The sequence below is a fragment of the Podarcis muralis genome, chromosome 2 (genome assembly GCF_964188315.1).
Source record: "Podarcis muralis chromosome 2, rPodMur119.hap1.1, whole genome shotgun sequence".
Lineage (NCBI taxonomy): Eukaryota > Metazoa > Chordata > Lepidosauria > Squamata > Lacertidae > Podarcis > Podarcis muralis.
Genome location: NC_135656.1, coordinates 109,729,913 through 109,746,857, shown reverse-complemented (window position 1 = coordinate 109,746,857; position 16,945 = coordinate 109,729,913). Strand labels below are relative to the sequence as shown.

General features: G+C 43.1%; 1 protein-coding gene across 1 annotated transcript; it reads left to right on the top strand.

The window, feature by feature from the left end:
• Positions 1 to 86: 86 nt before the first annotated feature.
• Positions 87 to 15,834, top strand: LOC114591973 (killer cell lectin-like receptor subfamily B member 1B allele C). The gene is made up of 6 exons (XM_077925215.1): positions 87 to 2,871; positions 4,705 to 4,794; positions 10,705 to 10,830; positions 13,293 to 13,447; positions 14,140 to 14,249; positions 15,628 to 15,834. The coding sequence occupies exons 1-6, from the start codon at positions 2,787 to 2,789 to the stop codon at positions 15,746 to 15,748; spliced, it is 687 nt and encodes a 228-aa protein (XP_077781341.1). The 5' UTR covers positions 87 to 2,786; the 3' UTR covers positions 15,749 to 15,834.
• Positions 15,835 to 16,945: the final 1,111 nt, after the last annotated feature.

Here is a 16,945-nt window from a genome sequence, read left to right as displayed (position 1 = left end):
AGTGGCTGGATTAACTTTGTCCCTAAAACACTGGGTTACCTGGGTGGACTCCCAAAAACGTAAAGCCCAATCAGAGGCCTGTTTAACTTCACACAGAGAACTATGTCAACACCTTTGGACCACTCTCCAAGCAACCCAGGAACAGAACGGAAGTGAAGTTGGTTGCTTGGTTTGGAATCCCCCGCTCTCTGCAACCGCTTGGAAGATATTTGGCAAGATCTCTTTCTCCATGATATTTTGCTCAATAACTCTGGGCAATCTCCCCCCATTTTCATCATCATCATCATCATCATCACTTTTAATTTGTATACTGTCTTTCTATCTTACAATACCCAAGGCAGTTTACAGGCTGAAGAAACAAAGAATGTACACCTTATAACAATCTAATGCAATACAAAAATGTGATACTAAAACATAACTTTAAAATAAGCAACCCACATCAAATAAAGTAACATTCAACAATCATTAGAATAACATAGAATAATATTAAATATCAGCATATAAAAATTAAACAGAAAACTACTCTTAACAATCACAATAAATAATTTCAAAACTACATTCAATAAAACAACGGCAAGCCACAGGGCATAAAATAATACAAATTGAGAAGCAGAGACTGGAGGGTGGGGCAAGGCATTTTCTTTATTTTGAGTCCCCCAAAATAGGGGGCGTCTTATACACGGGGGCGTGTTATACATGGAAAAGTACGTTTTTCTTTTTCTTTTTAGTAGCTTTTATTTCCCTACTTTTTGCTAGTTTCTGAAGAATGGGATACAGTGGTACCTTGGGTTACAGACGCTTCAGGTTACAGACTCCGCTAACCCAGAAATAGTACCTCGGATTAAGAACTTTGCTTTGGGATGAGAACAGAAATTGAGTGGTGGCAGCAGGAGGCCCCATTAGCTGAAGTGGTACCTCAGGTTAAGAACAGATTCAGGTTAAGAACGGACCTCCAGAACGAATTAAGTTCTTGCCTGCAGGGTTCTTGCTGCAAATCTAAAGCAGTCAACACCTTCTTCTTCCTCCACCTACAACCACATCCTCCCCCAACAAGACCATTATGTAGAAGAAGCCGTCTCCAGTATTAACAATAGGGCTTGTTTATTTCACTGTTAGCATGTGCTAACCACTGCGGCCTATGGCCTTTCTGCCTGTCCACCAAAGGTGTCTGACTCATTTGTTCCACTGCAAACAGCATCTCCACTGCTTTTGCATATTTCGTGGTCAAGGTGTTTATCACACAGGTTTCCATTTCATGTTTAGCTTTCTGCTAAGGAGCATACCCCCCCTTTATTATTTGAATTTTTAAAATAAGAAAATTTTCAAGACATTACAAAGTTTAGGTCTCCTTGGCTCCTTTGGGAGGAATAATGGGATATAAATTAAGTATATAAATAAACAATCTAAAATGTCAACATAATTATGCCAAGATGCTCATATAAATAATTCTCTTAAGTCTGTTAGGTAAAGGTAAAGGGACCCCTGACAGTTAAGTCCAGTCGCGAATGACTCTGGGGTTGCGGCGCTCATCTCGCTTTACTGGCCGAGGGAGCCGGCGTACAACTTCCGGGTCGTGTGGCCAGCATGACTAAGCCGCTTCTGGCGAACCAGAACAGCGCATGGAAACGCCGTTTACCTTCCTGCCGGAGCGGTACCTATTTATCTACGTACTTGCACTTTGACATGCTTTCGAACTGCTAGGTTGGCAGGAGCAGGGATCGAGCAACGGGAGCTCACCCTGTCGCAGGGATTCGAACCACCGACCTTCTGATCGGCAAGTCCTAGGCTCTGTGGTTTAACCCACAGCGCCACCCACGTCCCCTTAAGTCTGTTATTAACGCGTAAATAATGACTATATGTAAGTTGCATATTTCCTTCTGTTTTTTTTTCTTTTGCAAAATATTACTTTAATTACTTTAACCATTTCCCCTATTTTTATTCGGCAAGCCAGCATTTTATGGCTCAATTGGTTATTAATCAGTCTTTTAGACCACAGTAGCTATCAGCTGTATTTATACTGAATTTTGCATTACTTTCTATGGGAAAGCGCGCCTTGGTTTTGGAACACTTTGGTTTTGGAACGGACTTCCGGAACACATTAAGTTTGAGAACCAAGGTACCACTTTACTTTGCTTTTCCAAGGAATCTGGGTAAAAGATGAATCCAGTAGAAGTAATCTGAGCCTTGAAAAGCACAGAGGGCTGAAGAAAAAGCCACCCTCATCACCTTATGTCCAAGAAGGTAGTGATTGGTGGTGGTAGTGGGGCTTAGAGGCTTTGTGGCCACCAGGGGAAAAGGGGGCACCCCCATAGTGGTGGCCCCTGCTCTAAGAAGATGCTTCACTCAGGAATGGGCTTTCAGCACTACAATTAAGCTCCAAGTCCTTCCACATACAAAAACAATTTCTTTTTTTTCTTCCAAGTTTTTCACCACAGAGCCTGGTTTTTAGAAAGCACGCACACGCACGCACACAACCCTTTTTTGCTGCTGTTCTCATCAAACAGTTGGGAGACAGGATCCCTTGGAGATCTATCCAAAGACCTGCCAGGAAATCCAGATCCACCTCCTCCCTGCTCGTGCTTGTTCCTCTTGGTGATTCTAGCTGCACAAGACTCGGGTTGCCCTCTGAAAATGTAAATGAAGAAAATGTCAGCCCCGCATTCAAAGAGGTGTGATTAACACTTCCTGATCTTGGATTGCCTTGGTCAGGCTGGTTTGCACGCCACTGCTTGCAGACATTTCCCCTTGTTACGGAGAGCTTAGCGGACTCATGCACCACTTCCAGGATGGCTGAGGACATACTTTATGCTGATATAAAGTTCACTTCTCAGACAGGCTCTTCAAGCCTGCACAGCCCATCACAGCAACTTGGTGAGTGGTAGTGTCTCCTGATTGCTTTTAAACATTGGTGGTTGTCTTTGGGACATGGGACTAGAAAGTAGGCACTTGGAACTTTCACCAGGGTGGTCATTTGGGCTCCGCTTGGACCCCCATGTTTCTGTGCCATTTTTTTACGGCTGCGATCATGCAAAATAGTTGGTGCAAGTGTGCGGGAAAATTGCCCCGGCATATGGAAGAAATAGAATCCTGTGCGAAAGGTTGCATCTAAGCAATGAAAAGTTGTCCTAAGTTCTGCTTTAGGGCAGATTCATTGAAATCAACGAACCTAAATTAGATTCAGGTAGGTAGTCGTGTTGGTCTGACGCAGTAGAAATATATATAAAAATAAAATAAATTGTCTAGTAGCACCTTAGAGACCAACTAAGTTTGTTCTTGGTATGAGCTTTCGTGTGCATGCACACTTCTTCAGGTATCCTAAATTAGTTATGTCCATTAACTTCCATAAACATGAACTGGTCTGCTTTGAGTAGGAATAGCATTCAATACAACCCACAGAAATTGAAGGGTGTATATGAACTACGCCTTCAGCTGAAGTAGCAGTTGAAGTATTTTACTTTTGTGGGATAGAGGGAAGGATGAATGATGTGCGCAAGTGAAATGTCAGTCTTTGTTAGTAACTGCCTTGGAAAATGGGAGAATTCCACACGTATCTGCTTATTAACATAGATCAACTTATGCTGACAAAATTATCTCAGTTTAACACTTGGAATTCAGCGCACAAGCCGTGTTTGGAGCTCATGCCTTCTAATCTAACCACTTTAGATTAAGGCATGAAGATTCCACCTAAACATTAGGAAGAACTTCCTGACAGTAAGAGCTGTTCGACAGTGGAATTTGCTGCCAAGGAGTGTGGTGGAGTCTCCTTCTTTGGAGGTCTTTAAGCAGAGGCTTGACAGCCATATGTCAGGAGTGCTCTGATGGTGTTTCCTGCTTGGCAGGGGGTTGGACTCGATGGCCCTTGTGGTCTCTTCCAACTCTATGATTCTAAGGCAATCTATGGCTCCTTCACTGTCTTGTTTTTGGCACCTGCTAAAAACTTTTTTATTTCGGCAAGCGTACCCAGGCATGTAGTTTTATCGTGTAAGTTCAAGCCGTATAATTGTTTTAAATTTGCTTGTTTTATTTATTTTTTGATTCAAAAGGATGTGTTTTAATGCTTGCTTTTACTGGTATTTTACTGAATATTTTAGATTGTTTTTGTGAACTGCTTAGAGGCTTTCTGTCGAATAAGCACTAAAGAAATAAAATAAATCGGAACAAATAAAAATGGGGTGTTCTTATTTTTAAAAAGAAAAGCAATAAGTATAGCACAGTGATCTGTACAACTCCTCCTCCAGAAATTAGATTTATTGATCAAAATTCAGTTTTTGATTCAGTGGCTGTTTCTTTGGCAAATCTTTTTTTTAAAAAATATTATTTTGGTTTAGGCCCAAAATGTGATGCCAGAATATGAAAGTTTTTTGTTTTGCTTTTTAAATCCACTATGTGGCCCAATAATTGATCATTCGCCTCCTCTCCCCACAGATTTGAAAATGTCTGTGAATACGTGAATTGTGCTGCTAATATTTCGCCTTACATCTATAGAGCAGCACATTTGGTGACTATTTGGCATATTGGTGTGGTAATAAATTCATACGGGTGAACGTGTGGTGTGGGTAACATTGCTTATGGGTGGGAAGGTTGGCTTCCCCACACATCATATCACTGCATTTGTCCTGTACCTGAAATCGGCTGGAGGCAAGCTCACTTAAGACTGCATAAACACATCCTTCAATTTTGTAAATTAGTTGTCACTCTTTATAGCTGCTCCCCAGCATTCCCGTTGGATCCAGATCGCTCTGTGGGCGGCATGCATTGGGAATGTCATCCTCGTGATAGCTGTGATAGTCCTGGGTGAGTATGAAAGTATATTTATAAGTAGCTATTCTTTTAGTGGGGGGGGGGATGTTTTGGGGGAGGAATGCTCTAGTTATCTCCCACTTGGACTACTGCAATGCACTCTACGTGGGGCTACCTTTGAAGGTAACCCGGAAACTACAACTAATCCAGAATGCGGCAGCTAGACTGGTGACTGGGGGCGGCCGCCGAGACCACATAACACAGTCCTGAAAGACCTACATTGGCTCCCAGTATGTTTCCAAGCACAATTCAAAGTGTTGCTGCTGACCTTTAAAGCCCTAAACGGCCTCGGCCCAGTAGACCTGAAGGAGCATCTCCACCCCCATCGTTCAGCCTGGACACTGAGGTCCAGCTCCGAGAGCCTTCTGGCAGTTACCTCAATGCGAGAAGTGAGGTTACAGGGACCAGGCAGAAGGCCTTCTCAGTAGTGGCGCCCTCCCTGTGGAATGCCCTCCCATCAGATGTCAAGGAAATAAACAAGTATCTGACATCTGAAGGCAGCCCTGTTTAGGGAAGTTTTTAATGTTTGACGTTTTATTGTGTTTTTAATATCCTGTTGGAAGCCGTCCAGAGTGACTGTAGTAGTAGTAGTAGTAGTAAAAACAACAACCAGTCTCTCTTTCCTAATGTTTTTATTAGGAAACGAACACAGCATCTTTTCACATTCAGAATGGGACCCCTCCTCATACATCAGAAATTGCACATTTGTTTTCTGCTTTAAGATGGTTTCCAAGAAGTTGGTTAGAAATCATCTTCCTGATTAAAGGAAGGCATAGACTTCTTGGTATGCTAGTTTCTGAGCTCTGATGTGACAGGAAGTCGATGTAGGCTGTAACTGACTCCGATAAAACCATTACATTTTCAAGTAGCCTTGAAGTGTCTGTCCGTGGTGGGCTTAACTAACCACATGAGGTGAGAGATTCAAAGCCTTATGCACACATTCTAATTCTCTTTTGAAAATCTGACCAATTTTTATGCACGAATGAGAAACGAATCATAATGATTTTTTAAAAAAAAATCTAAGACATTTGCCACATATGGTATTTAACCAGGCCGGCTGGAAACATTTTGGGAAATCATTGAAAAGTGAATGAATATTGAAAATCAGTAGTGGGGCACAATGTTTAATTTTATTTGGAGTCCAAAATACATTTTTCAAGGCTCAGCAATTGAACAATGGGAAGATTATGAGTTGTTTCTACTCAAGGGTATTGTGAAAAAATAGTGGTTTTCACTTGGGTTAACAAAATTTGCAAAATGCAGATTTAAATTCTAAATAGTTATAGATCAGTGGTTCCCAACCTTTTTTTGGCCATGCCACACCTAACGATCTCTAAAATCCTGACACCCCACCCCCCCGGTGACATATAATTCTTATTATTCAAAGAGTGAACTATTCACGTGAATGAAGCCTAAAAGGCCATTAACTGTTAATACCTTATTCTCAAATTGCCCCCCTTAAAAATCAAATTGCCAATGGCCGAGATACTCGGAAATTTTAGAACAAGAAGGGGACAGGTGGAAATTGCAGAGTTATGAGAAACTTAAAAATAAGGTGCAGGATTGGTTACATTATTTTCAAGTAAGAGAGGCCTATAATTTGGACAGGAAAAATGGCTTCCAGGTGGAAAAATTAAAGTTGGAAACAGAATTGTTAGAACCCAATGCTAAGATATTGTCAAGAATGTATGATTTGCTGTTGAAATGGAATACTGAGGATGAAACGGTTAAATCGGCTATGATAAAATGGGCACAAGACATTGGTCATAACATTATGTTTGCTGACTGGGAACGGTTGTGGACCACCGGTATGAAATTTACGGCATGCAGTGCCTTAAGAGAAAATATTATGAAAATGATTTATAGGTGGTACATGACACCAGTCAAGCTTGCAAAAATTTATCACTTGCCCGATAACAAGTGTTGGAAATGTAAAGAAACTGAAGGAACATTCTTTCACCTTTGGTGGACGTGCCCAAGGATTAAGGCGTTCTGGGAAATGATCTATAATGAACTGAAAAAAGTATTTAAGTATGCTTTCTTGAAGAAACCAGAGGCCTTTCTCCTGGGCATAGTCGGCCAATTGGTGCTAAAGAAGGATAGAACCTTTTTTATGTATGCTACAGCAGCAGCAAGAATACTTATTGCAAAGCATTGGAAGACGCAAGATCTACCCACTCTGGAAGAATGGCAGATGCAAGTAATAGACTATATGGAACTGGCTGAAATGACCGGCAGAATCTGAGATCAAGGAGAGGAGCAGGTGGAAGAGGACTGGAAGAAGTTTAAAGTCTATCTACAAAAACATTGTAAAATTTATGAATGCTGAGGGCATTGAAAATGAAATGAAGGGGTTTAAGTGGTCAAGATAAATAGATTATAAAGAGAAGGACAAAGGCTTAAGATGAATAGTTAATGATCTTGCTGAACTAATTTTTAAATTGGAATACAAGAAGGGAAGGCGGGTGGAAGTAAATGAGAATAAGGTATTGAAAGTTATCAAAATGAAAGAGTGTTCTTTTTATACTAAACTTTTTTGTTGTATTTTTCTTTTTCTTGGGTGTTTTTTCTATTGGGATTTTTTGATGTTTGTTCGCTGTTGTTTTTCTTGTGGTTTTCTTTGTTGGGTTGTTAATTTTTTCTGGAAACCTTTAATAAACATTATTTAAAAAAAAAAAATCAAATTGCCCCCCCTGTGTGGTGTGTGCCCCATGTTGGGAACCACAACTGTAGATGTTTCAAAATCCTGCTCCCGGTGTATTAACCATTAATTCAAGGAAATATTTAATTCAAGGAAATGTTCTGAGCAGCTCTATATTTTATATAGGGGAACCAGTGTGCCTCCTCCCTTGGGAGGCTCAAAGAGGCTGCTGGAGAGCAGGTGTGGAGGAGGAGAGGCTCTGGCAGATCTGTGGTGCCAAGGGAGTGAGAAATGTCCCCATTTTCATCTGAGGAATGTTGGAGGGTATGCTATCACATACCCTCCGCCATTTTCCCAATGAAAATAGGGACATGATATTCCATCATCATCACTATCACCACCATCATCTTAATTTTATTATTTATACCCCTCCCATCTGACTGGGTTGCCCCAGCCACTCTGGGCAGCTACCGACATATATAAAAACATAATAAAACATTAAACATCGAGAAACTTCCACATACAGGGATGCCTTTGGATGTCTTCCAAAGGTTGTATAATTACTTATCTCCTTGGCTTGGTGGGTGAAATAACTCCACACCCTCCAACATTTCTCCAATGAAAATAATAATAATAATAATTTATAATAATAATTTATTATTTATACCCCGCCCATCTGGCTGGGCCTCCCCAGCCACTCTGGGGTGTCCTAAGGAATGTCCTAAGGAAAAGTGGGACATTCCAGGATCAAATCAGAAACAGGGACGGCTTCTGTAAATCTTGCACTGTCCCTGGGAAATACAGTGGTACCTCTGGTTAAGAACTTAATTTGTTCCGGAGGTCGGTTCTTACCCTGAAACCGTTCTTAACCTGAGGTACCACTTTAGCTAATGGGGCCTCCCACTGTCGTCACATGGTTTCTGTTCTCATCCTGAGGTAAAGTTCTTAACCTGAGGTAGTATTTCTGGGTTAGCCGAGTCTGTAACCCGAAGTGTTTGTGACCCGAGGTGTTTGTAACCCGAGGTACCACTGCAGAGTGAATTGGAGGGTCTGCTATCAGCAACCGTTGGGGTAACAGGATCCTTGCTGGTGGAATGACATTTCCCCACCTCAGGGCTCCTCCACATTTTACTCTAAAGCAGGTGTGAATCCTCAGTTTTCTTCAGATTGAGTCACTGTAGTCCCCACATGTGTGCATTAGGCTTTGTAAAACAGTTTGAATCAGCTCTTTTGTGTTGATACTGATTTCCAATTCCCCGTTTTGATCTGGGCTATGTCTCCTTGTTTCCAGCTCTTTCTTTGTTAATAACCCTTAAACACCCACCCACCTACCCATGGAAGTATGCTGTCTCTCTGTGCCTCTGTTTAGTGCTACGAACAATATTTCAGCGACTTACGGTGATATCAAAGTGCAGCAACTGTCAAAATTTGAGGTGTTAAGTTGTGGGTTGACATAGCAGACGACACAGCGATTTCTCCAAAGCAGCTCTTTATTTTGTAAGCTGGAACAGAACTAAACTGAGGAGCTCAGTCAGCCTGCTTATATAGAGCTCCAGAACAATGTAACTGTTGCCATTTTCTAAAACTATCCAATCAGTGAACGTCACTTTTCGATCCTTCATTTGCATAACTATCTACAGTATACCCCTGCTGGCCCGGGGTGAGAACTTCAGTACATAACATGAGGCATGGTCTGTTTACCATTGCAGGCCTGTTTAGCATTTGCCGCTTGGCAGGGCCAGCTGCAAACATCTTGCCAATAGAGGCAAAATGCCTCACCCCCACGGATCCGGGTCCCCGCCTCAGCCCCATCACCGCAACTACACCCTCAACTGTGGCTGCACCCGTGCTGCAGGAGTGCAGTGGTGAGGGCGCAGTGGTAGGAGGGAGGGCGAAGCCCCTCAGGGCTGGCAGCAACACAAAGGTGGGGATGGGGTGGAGGACAGATCCATCACCTGAAACAAATGGCTTCACCTCACCTCATGCATGGGCCACCCCTGCTGCTTGGTAACAGCTTCTGAAAGGAGACAGAGAGATTATCGTACTTTTGATTTTTTTTAAAAAATACTTATTATCAGTCCTTTTTTTCTGGGGGGATGCAGGGGTACGCATACCCCTAAACATTTTGTGAATCTTTGTACTTTTGTCCCTTTAATGTATTTATTTTCCCTGATTTGAACTATAAAATGGTGTTTAAATATAAGCACTGCTTATTATTAAACATTTTATTAGTTTACAGAAGTACGTGTGTTGCCTTTTTAAATGTTTTTAGACAAGACTTGGACCAGGTAAATTCATTTTAAACTGTGTCAGTGAAGCAACGTATTCCGATTGGTTGTCAGTTGGGAGTAGACTGAAAGATGAGGAGAAGTAATGCCAGTTGGGAAAGTCAGCGAGGGAGGGAGGTGTGAGGCAAAAGCTGAGGTAAAAATAGGTATCTGAGGCCTGAATAACAAGCTGCTCTTCCCGATTATGTTGATACTGTAATGGTTTGCTGGTGAATATCAGAAGAAGGGAGCTGGTGTCTGTGTTAGGCCCAGATGCAGCCTAGATAAAGATTTTGGCAGAAAAAAGTGGAAGAAGTGTGTCATCTCTGCTCTTCCTATATGTTTGTAAATAAATGCAACTGTTACAAAAACGCTGTAAGCCTGAAGACACCTTCTTCCAAAGGAAGCTGAAATTAGGGAAGCACTGAACCTTTCGATCTTCTCAGTGCTTGGGGGAATACAGTGCAAAAAAGAGAAATATCTCACAGATTCCAAGAATGACAGGTTACTTATTTTTGCAGTATGCTTAAATTGCAAAGGAGTCATCCTTTTTCTTGGCATCTGTGAGGTATTTTTTTGCACCTTATTCTTGGATGCTTCCTGGTTTTGTGGTTTGGGGAGGAATAGGACAATTGCAACCATGTATTTTGTTTTGAAAGCAAATAGCTTCAAAATCTTTTTGTCCTTAAAAATGCTGATAGAAATCCCATTGCCACATATTTTTGTCTAAAGAAAGCAGGGACTCCCTAATGTTTGCATAGGAGGAATTTGGGCAGGTGTGTTTACTTACATCCCTGCATGATAATATGTTCCTCCCAAATTCCCTCCTCTGCACAATGAGTAAATATACAAGTGTCCTGGTCTGTTTTGCAGCTTGCCTTCATTATGTTATCATATCCATCTTCTTCTCCCCATTCCTTGGCCTTCATAATTCAAATTTGTGCCTTAACATTATGCCCATTCACTTAAATGACTTTATTTGTTTTGCGGGGGCAGCTTTGCTGTTGGAAGCTGAAAAGGGAAAAATTCTACTGAACAATGGTGGATGCAATGCCTCAACAGACAAGTTCCGGGCTTCCTTAAGACACAGCATCTGCAATCAAAATCAGAATAGGTCCTCAGGTAGAATTGATATATTGTACTGCTGTCTCTTTTAAGCATAGCAATTGTATGTAAGAACTTGCTTTCAGTTCACATCTATGTTGTTTTGAGGCATAAAAGCTTCTGCAAAGAACCTCATTCATTGTGGGTGAATCATGTTGTTGTTGTTGTTTAGTCGTTTAGTCGTGTCCGACTCTTCGTGACCCCATGGACCAGAGCACGCCAGGCTGCTCATAGACTTATAGAATTGTAGAGCTGGGGGGAACCCCAACAGTCTCCTTGCAATACAGGAATCTCAGCTAAAGCATCCATGGCAGATGGCCATCCAGCCTCTGCTTAAAAACCTCCAGGGAAGGTGTTATGTACTGAGTTGAATAGGATCCAAACTGAAGCAGTCTGATTGGTCCTAGAACAATAGGATCCAAAAGGCAGCAGTCTGATTGGTCCTAGAACAATGCAGCAGTATGATTGGTTGGCAGGAACCACCCAATCATGCTCCAGAGAGAAGTGAATCCACAACCTGATTGGCTTACAGTAGAATTCCGGAATTAGCCAATCATGTGCAGCCCATTGTGTAAATAATGTATATAAAGCAGATACTTTGAGGGGACATTCATTCATTCCTCCTCACCACTATGAGCTGAATAAAGAGCATGAAATCACTTTGCGACTCTGAGTATATTTCAGAAGGAGAGTCCACAACCTCCCAGGGGAGACCGTTCCACTGTCAAACAGTTTCTACTGTTGTTTTTCCTGATATTTAGTCAGAGTCTCTTTCCTTGTAACTTGAATCCATGGTTTCAGGTCCAACCCTACTGAGCAGGAAAAAACAGGCTTGCTCCATCTTCCGTGTGGCAGCACACATTCCAGCTTGTCAAAATCCTTCTTAAATTGTGGCACCTAGAATTGGACACGGTACTCCAGGTGGCGTTCTCATAGTTTGGTGGCAGAGCACTGATCTTGGATGCAGAAAGTCCCAGATTCAATCCCTGGGCAGTGTCTCAAACTGCTGCTGGTCAGTGTAGACAAAACTGAGCTAGATGAACCCCATGGTTTCCCTCAGAATAAGACAGCTCCCTATGCTCCTAAAATATCAAGCATTGGTGGTTTCATTCTAGAGCTAACTTCACACTCAACTCTGGCCATTGCCGTTCTCACTAAGAGCCAGGTGAGGGAGGGGAGACCCACCCATTTGCCCTCTGGCACAAAGCCACTTCCTTTGTTATACCAAGGACAACATTAAAGACTATTGACTCACCTGGCTAGTTAATATATATATGGAATCCTCCATTAGATTTTAACCTTTTCTGGATCCAGGACCCCAGGAATTAGAAGGGACTCAGGTATAATGGAGATTGACAGCCCCCCCAAAAAACCCCCCCATCTCACCACAGTATTGTCAACATGGAGCTACCATGAGACAGACTGTGGAGACCAACTTGGACATGTAAGGCTACAATTTGTCCTCTAGAGGGCTCCAGTTTCCTCTCTCTGATCTCATTCAGATGGAAAAACTAGGCGAGTAATAAACTTGTATGGGACGCGGGTGGTGCTGTGGGTAAAACCTCAGTGCCTAGGACTTGCCGATCGCATGGTCGGAGGTTCGAATCCCCGCAGCGGGGTGCGCTCCCGTCGTTCGGTCCCAGCGCCTGCCAACCTAGCAGTTCGAAAGCACCTCCGGGTGCAAGTAGATAAATAGGGACCGCTTACCAGCGGGAAGGTAAACGGCGTTCCGTGTGCTGCGCTGGCTCGCCAGATGCAGCTTGTCATGCTGGCCACGTGACCCAGAAGTGTCTCCGGACAGCGCTGGCTCCCAGCCTATAGAGTGAGATGAGCGCACAACCCTAGAGTCTGGCAAGACTGGCCCGTACGGGCAGGGGTACCTTTACCTTTACTAATAAACTTATATTTGCGAAAGGCCTAAACTAAGCATGATGTGAGAGATCTGTACTTTGATCTCTGTATCTTTTTATACTCAAAAGGATTTTGATTGTGCAGGGAGGACTGAATTGGATCAGGACTATAAAAGAAGCTTTAAAGGGGGCGAACTGAATCAATCTACACGCCTGTTTCCCATAAAAATCACCTCCCCACCTGACAGCTATTGTCTCGCCTCCCCCCCCCCTTCTCCCCTAAAAAACACCTTCTGGCTCAAACAGAGGGCATATTTTTGGGTGGGAAGCCAGCACTGAGTCCTGATAGAAATGGAGAGCATGATCTGGATCAGGGCTCTTCTTTCAAAAGAAATGTGGCAAATTTAAGTACACTTCAAAAAAAAAAAAAGTTTTTAAAAAATGAATAACATAAAAAGTTGTTGGACCCCAACTTTGAGGAGTTTCAAAGAGCACCTTGCAAACCATCAATTTACTGGACAACTTCACTCAGCCTAGAGGCATTGGGTCTTTACCGTTGCAGAGCACTTATGTTTTTCACAATCGAAATGGAGGCCCAGTCATAATCATTAAGTGTCTTTCTTTCCACAGATAATTCCCCTTGCAAAGTGTGCCCTGTGCAATGGCAGCTCCACAGGGACAAGTGCTACTGGCCATCAAAAGATATAAAAACCTGGGATGAGAGCAAACATAACTGTTCAACAAGGGATTCTCAACTGCTGGTCATCCAAGACAAGGAGGAGCTGGTAAGGGGACAATTGCATATTTCAGGCAATGCATTCCAATGCATGTTAACTCTGAAGGAAGCCTGAGTCCAGCTGAGCTTAACTCTAGCTTAGTAGCTCTGCAATGATATCATGGTTGGTGACTTGAGAAGCATGTGGAGTGTAGGGCCTTGTTTAGTGCTTCATCCCATTCCCACCCACGGCCAGTTCATCAGTGTCTAGAGAAGGCCTTGGGGAGCTTGAATAGTGAGAACCAAAGTACCAGTTGCAAGCAAATCCCTATAACTGTAGCCCAAGTCCTCTTTTTATTTAGAAAGACTCTTTAGGAAGGTGAGGTTGGTAGTGGAGCAGTGGCAGAGGAGGAGCTGGTGTTCCCCTTGTTTTCCCCCAATTCCACATGGCCTTTCAGTGGCTTTTCCCCATGGATGTTTTAAAGCGTGTTTGGAGGCGTTTTCAACGGTGTTCCCACTATACGCAATTTCACTTCAATGCACAGTTCCTTGCAATGTAACGCCTGCATAAATGGGGAGGCCTGCATTATAAATGCTTAATGCTGCTTTGATTACTGTTCTTGGTGAATGTTTCGTTATAATTAATATCAACTTTCACATTTTACTACTTTATTTTACTTTAATGTAAGCTTTATTCTGAAGTTGTCAACCTGAAAATAATTTAACATTTTTTAAATAAAAAACACATTATCTCTCATGCAGGATTTCATAGAAAACATTACTGAAAATTCAAGATACTGGATTGGACTCTCACTATTAAAATCGAAGAAGAAATGGACTTGGATTGCAGGCTCCCAGCTTGATCAGAGTTTGTGAGTTGTTATTGTTTTTAATCTAAGCAAAAAATCATAGAATTTTGCCTCTTGAGAAATTGGGAAAGGCCTGGGATGCCAAGTTTCCAAACCATGAAGTCTTGCGAGTAGTTCTATTTTTATTTTTATTCACTGACCACTTCACTCCCCACTCATGGTGTCAATTGAAGTTCCCCCCTTTCTCCAGAACACTGGTTCTTGGGGGGAAGGAAAAGTCCTTAGGGGTGTGAATGGAACATTTCCCCCTATTTATAAGTGCTGTATGGAACCACAGTGGCAGGGAGTGGAGGTGTAACCCTTCCCACTTTTTTTTGAAAAATGCAAAGTGAAAATCCTCATGCTCCTTGTCATAACCAGAGACAACACCCTTCTCCATGGAATTCTTTAAAAACCCTCACCCTGTTTCTTTTTTCAGGGCTTTCTTTCACTCCTAACACGCACAAATGGTCAAAAAGAACTGGCCAAAAATATTGGCCTGACCTTAGAGGAAAATCAGAGAAGAGAAGAGAAAGGGAAAACTGGAAAGTTATTGGCAGTTAATGATGGGTGCCCCCCCCCCCAGCATCTCGTTTATTTTGGGGTTGCCAACTGACCGGTTTGGGTTTGTTTAATGGAGTTGGGAAGGTCCAAATATGGACAAGCAAAGCCAACTCTTGCTCTCAAGTTCCTATATCTGCCCCATTGCCCCCATTTCACTAATTCTTCCTAGGTGGCAAACTGGTAGGTCATTTTCATTTAGAGGCGTAGCATGGAGGTGCCACTGCTCTGCACAATTTTGAGAGGGGATGCAGACAGGTGTCCCACAGCAGGCTCCTTCATCAGAACCTGGCTGCGCTCCAGAAGGAGCAGCTCCTTGGTTATGGTGCTTGTGCCTGGTGCAGCCTGACCCAGGGGAGGAGAGCAGGCGAGGGGGGGCAGCGCTGCTCTGCCACTTGGTCACTTCTGACGTGGCAGCGGAGAGCAGGAGGAGAGTGGGCAGCAGCTTCTCCAACCCTGTCCTACCCTGAACTGTGGCGCGGGAGGGCGCCCTCCGTGCCTTGACCCCTCATGCAGCGTGGGTGTATGCCCTGCTGCTGTTTTGATTTCCTGGGGTGTAAAGTATGCCCCAGTCCCTGGTGGAGCATCCCCCACTGCTGCAATCCTTCTTCCCAGGCCCCAAAGTCTTGGGGCAGGAAAAGGGCTGCTGCTCCCACTATCAAGCTCAGCATGACTTTTTCCACACTCTCCAGTTTGATGCTACTCATGCATGTTTGGAGGATTCAAATGCATACAACCAGCTTATTGTACATTTTGGGAACACTCATGCTTTCTATTAACAGGAAAAATAGTTGTAACAGACTTCAGTCCTGATATTCAGATGTACCCTTTTCTTCCACAGATTTAAAGAACCAAACTATGCTGAAGAAAACTCTTGTGCTGCAATAAAACAAAAAGTCACCTCTGAACCCTGCAATCGTGAACTTCAGTGGATTTGCCAGAAAGACTCTCTCCTGCTGTGATATTTTAGTTTGATAAATGAAATAATTATGTGGGCTTTTGTTATTTGCCAGGAACACAGAATAAAAATGCCACTGAGTCACTGAGATTATGTAAAGGTATTATTCTCTTGTCATCAAAATACCTCTTTGTGAAATCCAGAGGCAGTACACCTAAAATGGAATTCTAAGTCAATTTATTTTGGCTACTAAAAGATTGGTTTTAAGTCATGATTGAGGATCAGCTGTAGAATTTGACAGTGCATGATGATGATGGTGATGATGATGATGATTATACCCCACCCATCTGGCTGGGTTTTCCCAGCCACTCTCAGCGGCTTCCAGAACATATAAAAACATCATAAAGCATCAAACATTAAAAACTTCCCAATACAGGGCTCCATTCAGATGTTTTCTAAAAATTGTATAGTCATTTTTCTCCTTGACATCTGATGGGAGAGTGTTCCACAGGGCGAGCGCCACTACCAAGAAGGCCCTCTGCCTGGTTCCCTGTAATTTCACTTCTCACAGGGAGGGAACCACCAGAAGGCCCTCAGAGCTGGACCTCAGTGTCCGAGCAGAATGATGGGGGTGGTGGTATCTCAAGGAATGGGTGCAGCTGGTGCACTAGATTTAACTGTGCAAATACACTTCTGGCCATGGCAGAGACCTGGGCATCTAGGCACAAGGCTGAGTCCAGGAAGTTGCATATCTATATGCAGATCACACCCAGATTTGTCTCTCTGTTCCATCTGAATGAGGAGAAGCAGCTGAGATGTTAGACTAGCGCTTGAAGGTGCTGATGGGCTGGATGCAGGCCAATAAACTGAAGCTGAATCCTGAAAAGATGTGTGTCCCAGGTCCCAGGTCTCAGGTCCAGGAGGTGGGGAGGCATAGCTGTCAACCTTCCCTTATTTGGCGGGAAACTCACTTATTCCAGTGCCGTTTCCCGCTGCTATCCCAGATTGTTGATATGGCATAAATTTCCTGGATTTCAAAGGAATGAGAAAGGATTTAAAGTGAGGCAGCAGTTAGTGAAGATGTGGAAAGGTGGGAGGAGGCACAGAGAGAGAGAGGAGGAGGAGGAGGAGGAGGAGGAGGAGGAGGAAAGAGTCACCCTTCAAAAACACAGCTCATTACTCAGAAAAGAAATTCATGCATACCTGCATGTAGGCAGACACCACACTTAACATAACAGGCAGGGAGTCAGCTCAGATAGAG